This window comes from Dromiciops gliroides, chromosome 3 (genome assembly GCF_019393635.1).
Source record: "Dromiciops gliroides isolate mDroGli1 chromosome 3, mDroGli1.pri, whole genome shotgun sequence".
Classification (NCBI taxonomy): domain Eukaryota; kingdom Metazoa; phylum Chordata; class Mammalia; order Microbiotheria; family Microbiotheriidae; genus Dromiciops; species Dromiciops gliroides.
The window spans coordinates 505,017,571-505,032,499 of record NC_057863.1 but is presented as its reverse complement, the minus strand read 5'-3'; the positions used below and the strand labels follow the sequence as shown (position 1 = coordinate 505,032,499).

At 44.9% G+C, this 14,929-nt stretch overlaps 1 protein-coding gene across 9 annotated transcripts in view; it reads left to right on the top strand.

Annotated features, from left to right (window-relative positions):
- The window catches only part of PKNOX2 (PBX/knotted 1 homeobox 2), a 382,423-nt gene that overhangs the window by 301,100 nt on the left and 66,394 nt on the right, over positions 1-14,929 (top strand). For all 9 annotated transcript variants that reach the window (XM_043997764.1, XM_043997763.1, XM_043997765.1 and 6 more), the window contains one exon: positions 9,937-10,108. In XM_043997764.1, coding sequence (XP_043853699.1) covers positions 9,937-10,108 — 172 coding nt within the window. The remainder of the gene's footprint in view (positions 1-9,936; positions 10,109-14,929) is intronic.

The window sequence follows — 14,929 nt, the reverse complement described above, 5'->3', positions numbered from 1 at the left end:
TTTGGAGGCAGGCAGTGGTCTTTTTTTTCTTCTTTTCAGAGGGGAAAAGGGACCTTGAATTTTGATATTGGGGTAGGGGGGAGGAAGTAAGTCATTTCACTCATTTACTACAGTGAGGAGCAGCTAGGTTGGCTTCATGGATAGAGCCCCTGGAGTCAGGAGAACCTGAGTTCAAATCCTGCCCCAGACATTTAAGTAGCTGTAACCTTGGGCAAGTTCTGCTGCCTCCAGTCTTGGAGAGTTGCCTGGGGGCACTGAGAGTTTGTGACTTACCCAGGGTCTTTCAGTCACTTTGTGTCAACACTGGGACTCAAGCCCTCATTTTCTTCTGTCACTGAGTTCTTCTCTTTATTCATGCTGCCTTTTGTTAAAATGAATGAATGAATGAATGAATGAATGAATGAATGAATGAATGAATGAATGAATGAATGAATGAATGAATGAATGAATGAATAGATGGATGAATGAGCCCCAGAAGAGCTGGCAGATAGAAACTCAAAGCTGGGAGGGAGGTGTAGAGCAGCTCAAGCCCAGGCAAGTGAGGACAAAGGAGAAACAAAGACCCTTCTGTGATTTTTCCTCCCATGAAATCTCTTTGGTCAGTACCCTGGGAACTTGAGCTTCCTAATGAAGTGTCTGAGAGGGAATTTTTCTAACCTCTGACCTAGGGGTGTTCTAGCTCCAGAAAGATAAAACTGGATTTAACTCTATAGGTTCCCAGAACATTATATTACAATGGTTTGCTTGGGAGCAAAGGGTGGTTTAGTAAATGACTTTAGTGACCATTTGCTCTAATAACCCTCATTTTGCAGAAGAGGAAGCTAAGGCCCAGCGAGGGCCTCAGATTTGCTCAGAGTAACCCAGGTAGTAAGTTAGCAGGGTTGCTATTGGAAATCAGGTATGACTCCAAACTCAGCATTATTTTCCAGTGTACCATACTTCCAATATACCACTCCATCTTAACAGCAGAGAAGATGCCCTCTCCAAGGAAACCTGGGGGAACTAACCGCCCACCATACACATCTAAAAATGCGCTCTCTAAAAATATATCCTCATGGCGACAGCGTCATACCTGGGATAAAAATATGACCTGTTACTGTTTGCCCAGCTCTTCCTCATTCACACTGCCTCCGCTCACCGCGCCCTATCTGTTGTGCATGTGTAGATGTGCTAGGGTTAGAGGCAGGAGTGGGGACAAAGGACTAAGCAAAGCCTCTAGGACCCCTTCCCTTCCCCCTCTTCTCCCCTCCAGCCTCAGTCCAGTAAAACTCATCAGCTTCGTTAGAAGCTGAAATCTGAACCTATGGCCTTGAAATGATGCCTTTGGAGAGGAAAGGGGCGGCACAGGGCCAGGGAGAATCCTGTTGTGGAGGTCTCAGAGTTGGCAGCTGCTTTCTGTTCTCAGATGGGGGAAGGGGAGGTGAATGGAAGCACAGCCCAGGGGAGCTGGATAGATAAACATGGTAGAGAGGAAAAGAGCATTGGCCTTGGAGTCCAAAGTTCTCAATTTGAATTCTGACTCAGTTGACTGTGGCTTTGTCATTAACTAAGCTCTCTGAGCCTCACTGCTCTCATCAGAAAAATGGGATAATAAGATTGGTGCTAGGCTTTCTCATAAGTATGCCCACAGGAGCAAAAGAATTTAGAACTGGAAAGAAACTTTGCAATTATCTAGCCCAACCTCCTCATGTTCACAAAGGAGGAAAGTGAGGCCCAGTTTGTTGAAGTGACTTGTCCAAGGTCATAGCAGAACCAGAATTTGAACCCAAGTCTTCTGACTCCAAATTCCTGTGAACAAAGTAAACCCTAAAGCACCATAAAAATATGAGTAATTAATAAGAGTTGACCAGGACATATTTGTTCCAGGATTGTCTCCAGTGCCTTCCAGATAGAGTCATATAATGCCATGCCACCAGAAAGAGATGAGGGAAAAGCAGAGAATATTGGTTACAGAAATGGGTTTGAATTGAGCCTTAAGGATTATTATGGTATCATTGAGGGTGGGTCTGAATTTTCCTGGAGATAGGAGGGTATAACACATTTCACTGTCAGGGGTTGAGTTTGGTCACTGACTAGTCCTCCTTGATCCCTAAAGGGTTCTTTATAGGCCATTGGGCAAATACCCTCTTGGTTTGACTCTCTCCCTACTCTCTTCCCACCCCATTATTCTATTCACCAAGAGACTTTAGATAGCCCAAGAATTCTGTAGCCCTATCCACTGAACTAACTTATGAGCTACCCAGATGGGTGAATGATGCTGGGGCCTCTGGGAATTCCCCATTCCTCTACTACCCTTTGCTACCTCTAGTGGTCCTGTGGGGAAAAGTGTTGGCTTTCTCAGGGAGCCCCCAAGGTCAGGTACAGGGAGAGCAGAGAAGGTTGGCAGGGTGGGCAGACTGCCGCACAGTTGGCTGGGCCTGTAATTGAGGTCTGCCGTCCTGGCCAAGGTCATGATGGAGGGGATGGCTGAGCGATTCAGAAGGGATGGTGCCGTGTGACCGTGAATCATGAGGTTTATCACCCAGAAAGAGAACTCAACATTAATGTCTCCCCCTGTGTATGACCAGTCTCTCTTTGACTCTGCCTCTCCTTCTTTCTTTCAATCCCTTTTTTAAAAAAGAAATCTCTCTGACTTTATTCTATCTTTGCCACTATCTCTGTCTTTTTCTATCTCAGCCTCGCTGTCTCCATCCTTGGCTTCTTTTGTCTCTCCTATAGAGCATAGAAAAGACTTAACACTGGCTTGGATTGGGGAAGAAGTTTGGACAGTTTGAAGAGGACTCAGCTTTCCTTCATCGAGTCTTAAACAAGAGAAAATGAACTTAAGCCATGATAGGAAGGATTTTAGTTTAACTTAAGAATGGTCTCCCAGATAGTAACAACCCTTATTTCAATAGCACTTAAAGGCTTGTAAAATACTTTCCTAATAACAAACCTATGAAGTAGGTTGTATGAGTATTATTATCTCCCTTTTATAGATGAGAAAACTAACACTTAGAGAAGACAAGCGATTTTCCAAAAGGTTGCGCACCAATGTGGTAGAGTGGGAAAAGCAGGCATTTGTACGCAAGAGTTCCTGGGTTTGAACCCTGAGTCTCCCATATGTCATCTGCGACCTTGGAGAAGTCAACTTAAACTTTTTTGGTGTGAGTTTTCTTATCTACAATGTAAGGGTTTTTGTGGGAGTTCTTTGCCTTGGCCAAGGACCTTTTAGTGAATCTTAACCAAGAGTGTCAGCACCACTTTGCCCAGAGTGAAAAGCAGACATGGACTGAGAAGTCGAAATCTTTCTAGGGCATAGGAAAAGAAGGGGACCAATTACAAACTTGTGTTCTAATACTTTCATAAGGGCTACAGTTGTTGAGTCTTGCCCCCCTCCCAGGCAGCCTCTGATGCCCCAGCACGTGACCTGCATCCAAGCTGGGCAGATGCATCTGGGAAGTTTGAATGAGATGCACACAATTTAAAAGAAAAAAATGTCAGCTGTAATTAAACCAAACTATAGCTTAAACCCCCATAGAAATCAACACATCTGGTTTAATCACCTTAAGCTAGCACAACTACAGTTCTGTTGGGGGCGGGGGGCTCTTTCTTTGAACCATCAGAACCACACATATCCTGAGTTTGGTTTTCATTCATATGCTTCTGGGGAGGGCCCAGGAGGGGGCAGGGAAGGGGATGGGATGGAAAAGGAAAAAGAAATAGTAAAACATTATTTGAAATCATTTCTTTCTCCCTTTCTCCCATGAGCAAGCTGTCTCTTGCTCTCGTCTCCTGCCACCGTCCACACTCACTGTTCCATTCTCCTCCCGGATCCCAGGCAGCAGCGGCACAGTGCTGAATGTGCTAAATTAGGCCATTAGAGAAATTCATTTCTCTTTATTAGTCTGTGTCAAATCCTTTTTATTAGTGGCTGGAAACGACCTCTCTTCTGCAGTAAAATGTCATGCCAGTTCAGCCCTTTTATTTGTTCTGCACTGACGAGGCTCAAACTCTCCCTGAATTAGTGCTGTGAGATTTATTTCCTCCAAATTTTGAACGGCTTAGGAGAGGGCAGGGTGGGAGGGAGAGAGTGGGGAGTAGGGAATGAGGAGAAATGGAAGAAAGTAGGGAGGGGGGAGGCTTGGTTGAGCTCTGCTGGAGGTCAAGTGCTCTGAGTACCCAAGAAATAAAACCTAATGATCAGCCTCCAGATCTACCACATCTTCTTTCAAGGAGTTTGTACTCCATTCCCATATTTGTTCTTCCAACACTTTATGGGAACTCGTGGTGGGAGCCATGGGGAAGTGAAATTGATTTGGCCCCATTTTACAGGTAGACAGACTGAGGCAGAGAGAAGCCAAGGGGGCACTCATTCCCAATTCATTCCCTATTCACTTATTCCCTGTCACTGAACAAGAGGTAAATGCTGGAACCTCCCAATGCTGGAAAAAAAAATATGTTGGGGATAGGGGGACGGGATACCCATTGTCTCTTAGATTAGGTATAGTATTCAGCAGAGCTTAATTTTATGAGCCTCAGATCACAGGATAAGAATAATAACTTACTTTTACATGGTGCTTTAAAGTTTCTGAAATACTCTCCTGGGCAACCACTACAAAGTAAACAGATCATATAAGTAAACAGATCATTGTTTTTAGATGAGGAATCTTTTAACCTCAAGAGGTTAAAAGATTTGCCCAATGTCACATACTTAATAAGTGCCAGTATTCAAAGCCATGTTTTCTTGACTCTAAATTGATGGATTGGGAATGAGTTTGAGGTTTGGTAGGGGACAGGGGGTCCACAGAGTATGCTATATTTGTATCTATGTTGTTTCTTCCTTGAGGCCAAAGGAACCCAGCTTGATTGAGAGGAGGAAGAAATGAATCCTTCCCCCAGCACCCCTGAAAGCATAATATTGCCTGTAAGCCCCTTCCCCATCACTAGACCCTGGGCCAAAATGAGGGTTGATGCCCCTATAACCCACTTACTTCCTGGCTGCTTCTGTTGCATAGTGTGAGCTTGGCCTGCCTACCCAGCAGCCCAGAGTGGCAAGCTTCCAGACTTCACTAAACCCACTGCAGAGTGGTTCCCTGAATGCCAAGACATTCAGTGATTGCCTCTGCCCAGCTGGGCTCCTCATCCTAAGGCTTCCATGGCCTCTCAAGCTGGCCCATGTTAAATAAACTCTTCTTTACAGGGGAGCCAAGCCATGTGGTTCATCATCAGAGAGAGTTTGGCCTGAGACTTCTGAATTAAACTAGACCCTTGATCTGCCTCCCTACCTCCATAAAGCCCTGGGGACCCAACCATCCCAGTCTTCCATGATGGGAACTCCCTAAATTCCCCAGCCCACTGCTGTACCTCAGGACTCATTCAGAACCAGACTAACTTATAGAAATGTAAGGGAAGCAAGGTACATAAAATGAGTTGATTTACATCATAGAATCATAGAGTTAACATGACTGTAGAGGTCATCTCATCCAGCCTCCTCGCATTAAACTTGAGGAAACTGAGGCCTATAAACTTGAAGTAACTTGACTCAAGTCACACAAGAAATAGATGGCTAAATGGGGATTTGAACCCAGATCCCTCAAAACCATTGGTCTTTCCACTAAACCACATGACTTCCTATGCAAGATTCCTTTGGAATGGTTAAATTAACTATAAAATGCTTTTATTATGCCCATTACTATCATTGTGATGATGGGATGGGCTAACATCATTGCCATCCCAACTACCACAAACCACTTGATAGGTCCGATCCAGCCAAAGAAGATGGCTTCCTTCAACTAGTAAAGCAGGCTACTGGTTGTTGTTGTTGAATTGTTTTTGACCCTTCGTGACCCCATTTGGGGTTTTCTTGCAAAGATACTTGAGCGATTTGCCATTTCCTTCTCCAACTCATTTTATGGATGAGGAAACTGATGCAAACAGGGATGAGAGAATAATATCACCCTTCTTTCTGCCCCTAAGCCTCCTTTCCCCTACCTTTGTGTAGGGCCCTTCATTTCACAAGTAGCTGGAATGTTAAAGGTTCTAAATGAGCTGAGGAATAAGCACTCAGGGGACAAGTAGGACAAGGAGCAGCTGGTGGGACCCATTCTAGCCCAAACTAGATACATAACCTATATAACATACCCCAGGCAAATATGCCACCTACACACCAGGTCGTACACATGCACACCAACTCCATATATAGTGTGTACACTCTTATGTAGCCACATATACATTAGAATCATAGCTTCACACTTAAAGGGTTCCTCAGAGCTTGTTCTCTAGCCCTGCCACCTTACTTTTCAGATTAGGAAATGGGCCCAGAGAGAGAATAAGTGACGGGTACAGAGATACAGAGGAGCAAAGTCAGGATTAGAACCTGAGGTCTCTGACTCAAAAATCCAATAACAATACACATTATGTATGACATACCCAGCACATATGCACATTGAATACATACACCACCCAACACACACACACTACTCACATATACCATACAACCCACAACATATACCACACTTTATATAGTACATACACTCAACACACATAAATCTCCCAAAGGCACCCACCACGAGAAATAGCACCCTCCACAATCACATCAATACACACAGAGCTCCCATTCTTCTCTGGGTGGAAGCGCATGCCATTCACTCTGCCCAATAGAACAGGAATGTGTGGCGAGCAGTAGTAAGGTTGGGGGGCTTGGGGCTGCACTCCCACCACCTGGCACGACTGCTGCGGATTATTAGTTCCTGGTAATTTAGTGCCCTTGTACAGAGTCGATTTGTGCCTTTCATTCCTAATTGATCTAGTGGCTGTTTAAATGGCAGCAGGCATCTGTTGAGAGTAGAAAGGTTCATAAGGCGCAATAATTCATAACACCGTCTGGAATTTGCCTTTCAAGTCCCTCAGCTAAACCGCTGCAGGGCTCTGCTTAAATTACAGCCACTGAGGCTTTCTTTGGTATTCTGCTCAGGGCCCGGAGAATCTTGCATTAAACTGGGATCAGGTTAGATTAGACTATAATATGCTGTGGTATTAGTGGCTGCAAATGAAGACTTATACTGGAGTTTAACCCCTTCACCTGGTTCTCCTTTTGTCTTCAGCCTGTTGGCCGTCTAACCCATTGTTTTCCCCCGCCTTCCCTGGGTACTCTCCTGCCTGTGCTGAGTAGCTCTCCCAGCTCTATGCATGGCGGGCTTGGGCTGCCCCAAGATGCCAGCCCTTTAACTGCAGGCTGCACACCTGCTTGTAGCCTCAGTGCCCAGCTGTTTATGCTCTTTACCACCCCCTCCCCCAAACTAGAGGGAAACTGGTGGCACAAGGATGCTCTCTGCCAAGCTAAGCAGCTCAGCTGAAGGCAGGGATTTATTGTTCCTCATTCCCCACTGTCCCTGGGTCTGACCAGCCAGGTGTGTTGGGGGGTTTGCAGAGAGTGGCTTTAGGGAGGGTTGAAGGGTGGGAGGTTTTCTGTTCTTTTTTCTCGATCATAGACTCTTAGACTTACAAAGAATCTTGGAAATCCTCTTTCCCCTTTCCTCTCCTCCTGTTCTCTCCACACCCTCCCTTAACTCTTAGGCCTTGCCGCACTAGACAAGATGCCCTCGCCTCCTTCCTGTATTCAGTTATTCAGTATATTTGGAAAGAAGATAGACAACAGCAGACAACATATCATCTGCTTCTGTGGAGGGGGATTTTGTGTTTGGTAGGGGGATGCTCTGTAGACCCCCATGCACACCTCCCATTCTCCTAGCAGCTAGGGATTAGCCAGAGAGAAAGGAGCAGGATTTGGCAGCCACAGGAGGCTGAGGAGATAGGCTAGGGAGGGATTTGCAGATGCTTTTCTGAACCCCAGGGAAGGGAACGGGCTATTAATAATGGAAGTAACCAAGGTCACACACATTCATTCTCTCTCTCTCTCTCTCTCTCTCTCTCTCTCTCTCTCTCTCTCTCTCTCTCTCTCTCTCTCTCTGATTTTGAGATATGCTGGACTTTAACTCATTCAATAGAAATGTGGGCTATACACGCAAGTAAGCAGAGGCATATATACAACAAATGTCCATATAAACATGAATGTATGAATGCAGCATAGAAGCAGCTAAAATTCCATTCTTCCATTCATATGGGCAAATACCTGAGCTCATGTTGATGTATACATAAGCAGTGATGGTGGCTATAGATAGCAAGATGTTTAGACTTAATAGCCACCACCTATGTCCATCTAAGTGGACAGATATCTACATATAGATGTACTGTTTCACACCCAAAGCCGCAAGGATAGGTGGAGCTCCAGACAATGTTCAGCTCTGAAATTTCAATTCAGTTATTCAATTCAATGAACATTTATTAAGCACCTATTGTGTATGCCATTAAGCTCTTCAAAGTCCTGATCCAGTGACTCCTGGTGGAATGAAAATGAGACTGCGTTCTCAAAAGCCATGCCAGTGAAACTCTGGAAGGTCCCACCTTGGGCTACAGTGGGTACCTTGGGATACAGTGATGCATTATATGTCTGTTGCTCAAGGAAAAGCCCAACGAAGTTTAGAGAGGCTTATCACCAGGTTGGTGTCAATGGAGGAAGTGCCCACCCTTCTCTGTTCTATGAAATGCATAAGGTGCTAAGGAAAATTCTAAGTGAGTAAGACATGGTGTCTATATTCAAGGGGAAGATAAGACAAGGACACAAATAATGATTAAGTAAAATAGAATATAAGTACATAAGAGTCACATATAAAGTATACTAAGGTTGCAAGAAAAAGGGCTCACTTCCAGCTGAAAGGATTTGGAAGAACGGTCAAAAGAAGGTGTCATCGCAGTTGGGCCTTAAAGGACAAAAATAATTGCAATAATTGCAATGAATGAATGAAAAAGTATCAAGCAAAATACTCTGTACCCAGCATTGTGCTAAGTGCTGTGGATACAAATACAAGCAGGTAAGATAGGCTCTGAATTCCAGGAATTTACATTCTTATAGGGGAAGAAACAGGTGAATGGTGGTCATGGAGAATTGGTTTGGGCAGAGAGAATGGTGATAAGTTATAAGGTGAATTGCTGGTGTGTCCTTTCTGGGGGTGTTAGTGTAAAACTGATTGTTCTCAGAACTCGATTTGAAAAGTGGATATGGGGTAGGTGGGAGTTAAAGTCTGGAAGGGTCCTTTAAGTGTAGAGAATGATACTACAAGAGAAGTTATAGTAGTAGGAGAGTATGGGTTATGTTCATGTGATAGCTAATGGTCCATTTTCCCCAAGGTATAGAGTTTTGGGGAAGAGAGAAGGTCTGCTTCTGTATACCAGGAATTAGTGTTGGTTAGGTAGATGGTCTGTAGACCTCCATACATGAAATTCCCCTTCTTGTAGCAGCAAGGGATTAGGCAGAGAGAAAGAAGCAGGATATGGGGGCCACAGGAGGCTGTGAGATAGGACTAGAAAGGTAGGTTAGCCCCTAATTGTGGAGAGCCTTGAATACCAAGCTTTAATTTTTTCCTGTTGGTGGGTGTCCATATTATTTCTTTCCAGGCCTGATTCTCAACAAAAATTAGGCACTTTCTCCATTGGTGGGTCTTTGATCCCTGAAATGTCTTTAAAGATCAAAAATGGGGGTACCAGTTGAGCAACAGCCGAGGGCTCTTGGGGACTGCTCATACAGCCATACTGTAGGAATTTCTGATCCCTAGTTGGAGTCATCTGGCCTCCAGCCATCCACATCCAGGGGAGAGAATGCATTCACCTAGCATATTCTCAGGTCCTTTGAGGCTATGACCCAGGATAAAGGGCTTCCCTCTAGGGGAGGAGAGGTTGCAGAAGTGAAGGGAAGGGTCTCCAGGGTGGTAAGGAGATCCTGGGATTGCCTACTAAGCAATGTGGCCTGTGTCTGTGTGTGTGTGTGTGTGTGTGTGTGTGTGTGTGTGTGTGTGTGCTCACGCGCTCGTGCACATGCTCTGTTGGTATTTCCTACAGGCACCCTCTCTTCCCACTCCTGACGCTGCTTTTTGAGAAGTGTGAACAGGCCACCCAGGGCTCTGAGTGCATCACCTCAGCCAGCTTTGACGTGGACATCGAGAACTTCGTTCATCAGCAAGAACAGGAGCATAAGCCCTTCTTCAGTGATGACCCAGAGCTGGACAACCTGGTAAAGTCTTCTTTTTCCCTGAAGCCAGGTTCCTTCTCCCCACCCTGTTCCCAATGCCACTGCCCTTTCCTTGAGTCCCTTACTCCCTGAAACGGAAGTGACCATCAGATCCCCAAACCAATCACTGATTTGACTGCAAAGGTTTTACCCTGTACTCACTTGAGAAACCCCTAAGTGTGATTCATCTGCTCTCCTCTTCAGCCATTGGTCTATTTTACCTCTTTAGAACTTGGTTTCTTCATTTATAAAAAGTGAAGGTTGGGGGGCAGCTAGATGGCACAGTGGATAAAGCACCGGTCCTGGATTCAGGAGGACCTGAGTTCAAATCCGGCCTCAGACACTTGACACTTACTAGCTGTGTGACCCTGGGCAAGTCACTTAACCCTCATTACCCTGCAAAACAAAACAAAACAGAACAAAAAATAAATAAAATTTTTAAAAATTAATAAACAAAAGGTGAAGGTTGGGCTTAATCTTGAAGATCTCTTCCAGTTCTAAATTTATGACTGTGTGATTCTTAGAATCTCCAACCTGAAGAGAAGAGAAGCAGTAGTGGTAACTACAGGGGAGTGGGGAGTTCTGCCACCCACAGCTTGAACACTTAGACAAGCACTGTTTTCTTCCACCAAGAAAGAATCTTTTTTTCTTTCTTTTCTGTGAGTTCATTGATGGAAGGAATTGCCATTAAAGAAACTCTCATCCCAGTGCTGATGATCAGCAGCTGTTCTGCAGTCTTTCTGGTCTAAGGTTTGCTGGAAGGAGAAAGGGAACAAGCATTTATTAATCACCTACTATGTGCCAGGCACTCTGCTAAGTGCTTTACAAATATCTCATTTGTTCCCTGGTGCTTTATCCTGTGAACAACCCTAGGGGAAAAAAAGCTATTATTACCCACCCCACCACCATTTTACAGTTGAGGAAATTAAGGCAGAGGTTAAACAAGGAAAGTATTTCAGCCTGCAGGGATGGAGAACGATGTCCATTCAGGGTATAGAGGACACTGTAAGCAAAACCAAGGAGAGTGCAGAGGGCAGAGCAAGAACAGTAGGTGCAATGATTAATTAATTGGACTGAGATGTAGAGTCCATGAAAGGGAATACAGGGAAGTGTCTGGAAAGGTAGGGTTGAAGCCATACTGTCGAGAGCAGTTTTACCTATTTCTGCTAAGGGCACAATGGGTAAACCTGCCCCCCTCCTTGGGTCCTCTGTCAATGAAAAAGGCAGCTAGATGGCATAGTAGCTAGAGTATTGGACTTGAAGTCAGTATTTGTGTCCAAATACTGGAGACACTTACTAACTCTCTGACCCTGGGCAAATCATCTAACCTCTATTTGCTTCAGTTTCCTCAACTATAAAATGGGAAGAATAGTAGCACCTACCTCCCAGTGTTGTTTGGAGGATAAAAATGTTAGCTATTGGATTTAGGAGGACCTGAGTTCAAATCTGACCTCAGACACTTGACACTTACTAGCTGTGGGACCCTGGACAAGTCACTTAACCCTCATTGCCCCACCCCACCCCCAAAAAGTTAACAAAATGCTAGCTATTATTATGCTCAAGGTTGAATAACTGGGACTAAGACTTAAAGATCATGGTTTGGTGTGGCATGGTACCAAGGAGTAGAATAGGTATATGGGAGCTTTTGTGAACGTGAGAGAAGGAATGATGGTAAGAGCAAGGTCTTTCCAGAGAAAACTTTGGACACCTGTACCATGCCTGATGTGCAGGGGTATCCACCATTGTTCCACTTTCTATAGGTCACTGAAAAATGCCAGGTGCACTGCTGTGACCATAGCCCATTATTTCAGAGTTATGAGGAAGACCTAAAATACTAAGCAAGAGTCCTACAGAAGCTGGGCTCTCCTGTGGTTTGTGATGCTGCCATGGGGACCTCAGACTTCTTCTCTTACAGTCCAGCCACAGTCCTGTTGCAGGCTGGCAACTGTGAACAATTTATCACCTAAGCACCTTTTTCTCATCTTTCTCCCTGGACTTCAGAGGACCCTATGGATCCTTTACTAGTCTATAGAATCAGATTCTTGCCTCTTGGTCCAAAGCAGGGAAGAAATGGTGCATAGCTGGAGATAAATCACCCAAAGTGGATAATCTGCTACTAATTAGCAGTATGACCTTAGGTGAGTCAGTTTCCTTTTTCAGGCCTCAGTCTCTTCATCTGTAAAATGGAGAGTCCACACAAGATCTTCTCTTAGGGCCCTTCCAGATCCAACATTCTGTTATTCTGTTAGAAGCATATTGGCTATTGGTAAAAGTTCCCTAGAAACCCTGTTGGTCCTTGGTTTTATGTCCTAGGTCTGGGTTTTGGCCTCCTCAGTGCCAGAGAGATAGCTGGCTAATTCTTTTATCCATGTGGACAAATTGTCTACTCATGGGCGTAGAAGAACGTAACTCAGGAACCAAAGGGCCTGGACGATGGCTTGATTAGCTCATTGTGTAGACCTGGCCAGAGAAGCCTTGATTGATTGATTGATTAATCAAGCACACTTTCTGGACCTCTCACCTTAGCCTCATTCCTGTACCTGTCTGCCAGAATTCTGCCCTGAGCCTGGGGGTGAGGGCTTTTTTTTGGAGGGGGGGGATCAGCTAATGCCCACTACCCCCTCCCACCCTCTGCCTTGACATGGTCAGGGAGGAGATGAAAAGGCCAGCGACAGGGGCCATCATTAGAACAAGAATCATGTCGCCGGCACAGCCGAGATGCACATAATTAGAAATTAGAAAAAGGTCAGATCGCGTCATTATCAGCTCAATCAGCTGCCGAGTGCCACAGTCAGTTAATTTGGCATCTGTATTTTTTACAACCCCGCACACGTAGCCCAGCGGACTGTAACTCTTTATCCGGACAGATATACTGCGCAGCCGAGCAGGGACATAAAATGAGAGACCCCAAGCAAATGAGCTGAGATAATTGAGAGATTTATTTTTTATATATATGTGTGTCAGGGCAGCTTTCCTTTGCCCTTGAATATTGACTTTCATAAATGGGATTGTCAGGGGGACACTTGGGTCTGGGGAAACTTTGGCCCTCTGAAATACCTCCTTGCCAGACCCTGGGCCTCCCTCTAGACCTCATTTTCTCCCAAGATCCAGCAAGGCTAGGAGTGGCCTCCCTCCCATTACCATTTGAACACACCCAGCTCTGTCTCCAGCCTGCTCTCATGCTCTGCCCTCTCCTCATTCCTCCCTTCCCCATGTGCTTGCCACTCTCTAAATTTCCCCACCCTTAGCAGCTGAGTTTTCTCCAGAGCTGCCAATAAGATCAAGGAGTCAGAAGAGCCTTCTCTCTTAGAGATTTCCATCTACCTCTTATCCCTTCCTCTTTGGGACCTGGTTAGAATGAGAAGGAGCCTTAGAGGCAGACGCCTCATTTTACAGGTGAGGAAAGTGAGGCATAAAGAAAGTCAGTGACTTGCCCAAAGTCACACAGAGTAAAACAGAAAGAACAATGTAGCAAAGCAGAGTATTGGACCTGGAGTCCATGAATCAGCAAGCATTTATTATGCATTATATATGCATCATCAGGAAATGGGGTTGAATCTTGTTTCAGATGCTGACAATCTTGGTGATGCTGGGCAAGTCATTTCCCCCTCTAAATGCCTCAGTTTCTTCATCTGCAACAGGGTATAATAATGCTTGCATCTCCCCTACTTCACAGGGTTGTTTGGGGGAAAGTGCATTTTGAAGCATGATATAAATGTGAATTGTTGACAACCCAGAGTTGAACTCAAATCTCCAGTATTCTAGGCTGTTTATCTTCCCAGGGGAATTTAAACCCTTGAGGTCCTTGTAATAAGTTTTTCATAACCTACACTAGGACTTTAAATATACCTCTTATAGGACACAAACTGATTTGCCCTTGGGTAGGGGTAGCCCCCTCTGGGAAAGGGCTCATTTTTGTCTACTTTCTTGTCCTATGGCAATCTGTCCACCTTCTTACCTGAATTACAGACCTTTTCTTCAATCTTTCCCACCTCTCGTAGTTCCTTTCCCCTTCTCCCTACCCTCCCTTCCCCTTTCCTTCACCCCCCAACAGCCACTGGCTGGCACTTGGTAAAGTTTGTAAAATTTGCAAGTTCCCCAAACCCCTTTGAAAGGTAAAGGCTTTTTGTTTTATAAAATCTGATTTACAGGCCCCAGTGGCACAGGGCCGAAGTTTTATAGATTATGCAAGATTTCAAACTGGGGCTGTAAAACGTACGGTTCAGTTTCATGCATGGCATTTTTTTATGTGTAAATTTTTTAACATTTATGAGGCCCATTTTAATGAGGCTCCAGCGTGACTCAGGGGACAGGTTCCTGACCACAGAGCCAGCCCTGGAGCAAAGGCCTCAACTTTCAGCCCTTCAGGCCTTCTGGCCCCCAACTTCCACAACCCATTGCAAGATGTCCAGGCCAAGGTGAGTGGTTTCACGAGCTTCACCCAGGGACACCTCATTTTAGTCCTTCCTTGGTCAGGTCTCTCCTTAGCTGGGCAATTGTTCCTGCTCATGCTCCAGAGAGTCTGAGGCTCAGGGGAGATATTGGTAAAAATACCTAAGATTTTCACCTAAGAGAAACCTGTACTGACTTCTTTGAAATGTACATTTGTCTCTAAGAATTTTAGATCATCTAATCCACCCCCTCATTTTACAGATGAAGAAACCCATTAGGAAGGCCAAGTGACTTATCCAAAATTGCAAAGCTAGTTTGTGGTTGTGTCGGAATGAAAACCCTTGCTTCCTGATTCCTTCCAATCTACCACAAGCCCTTTCTTATTTTAGTTTCAGAATCCTCTGAAATGTCTCTAATCCCTGTTCTTTTTCC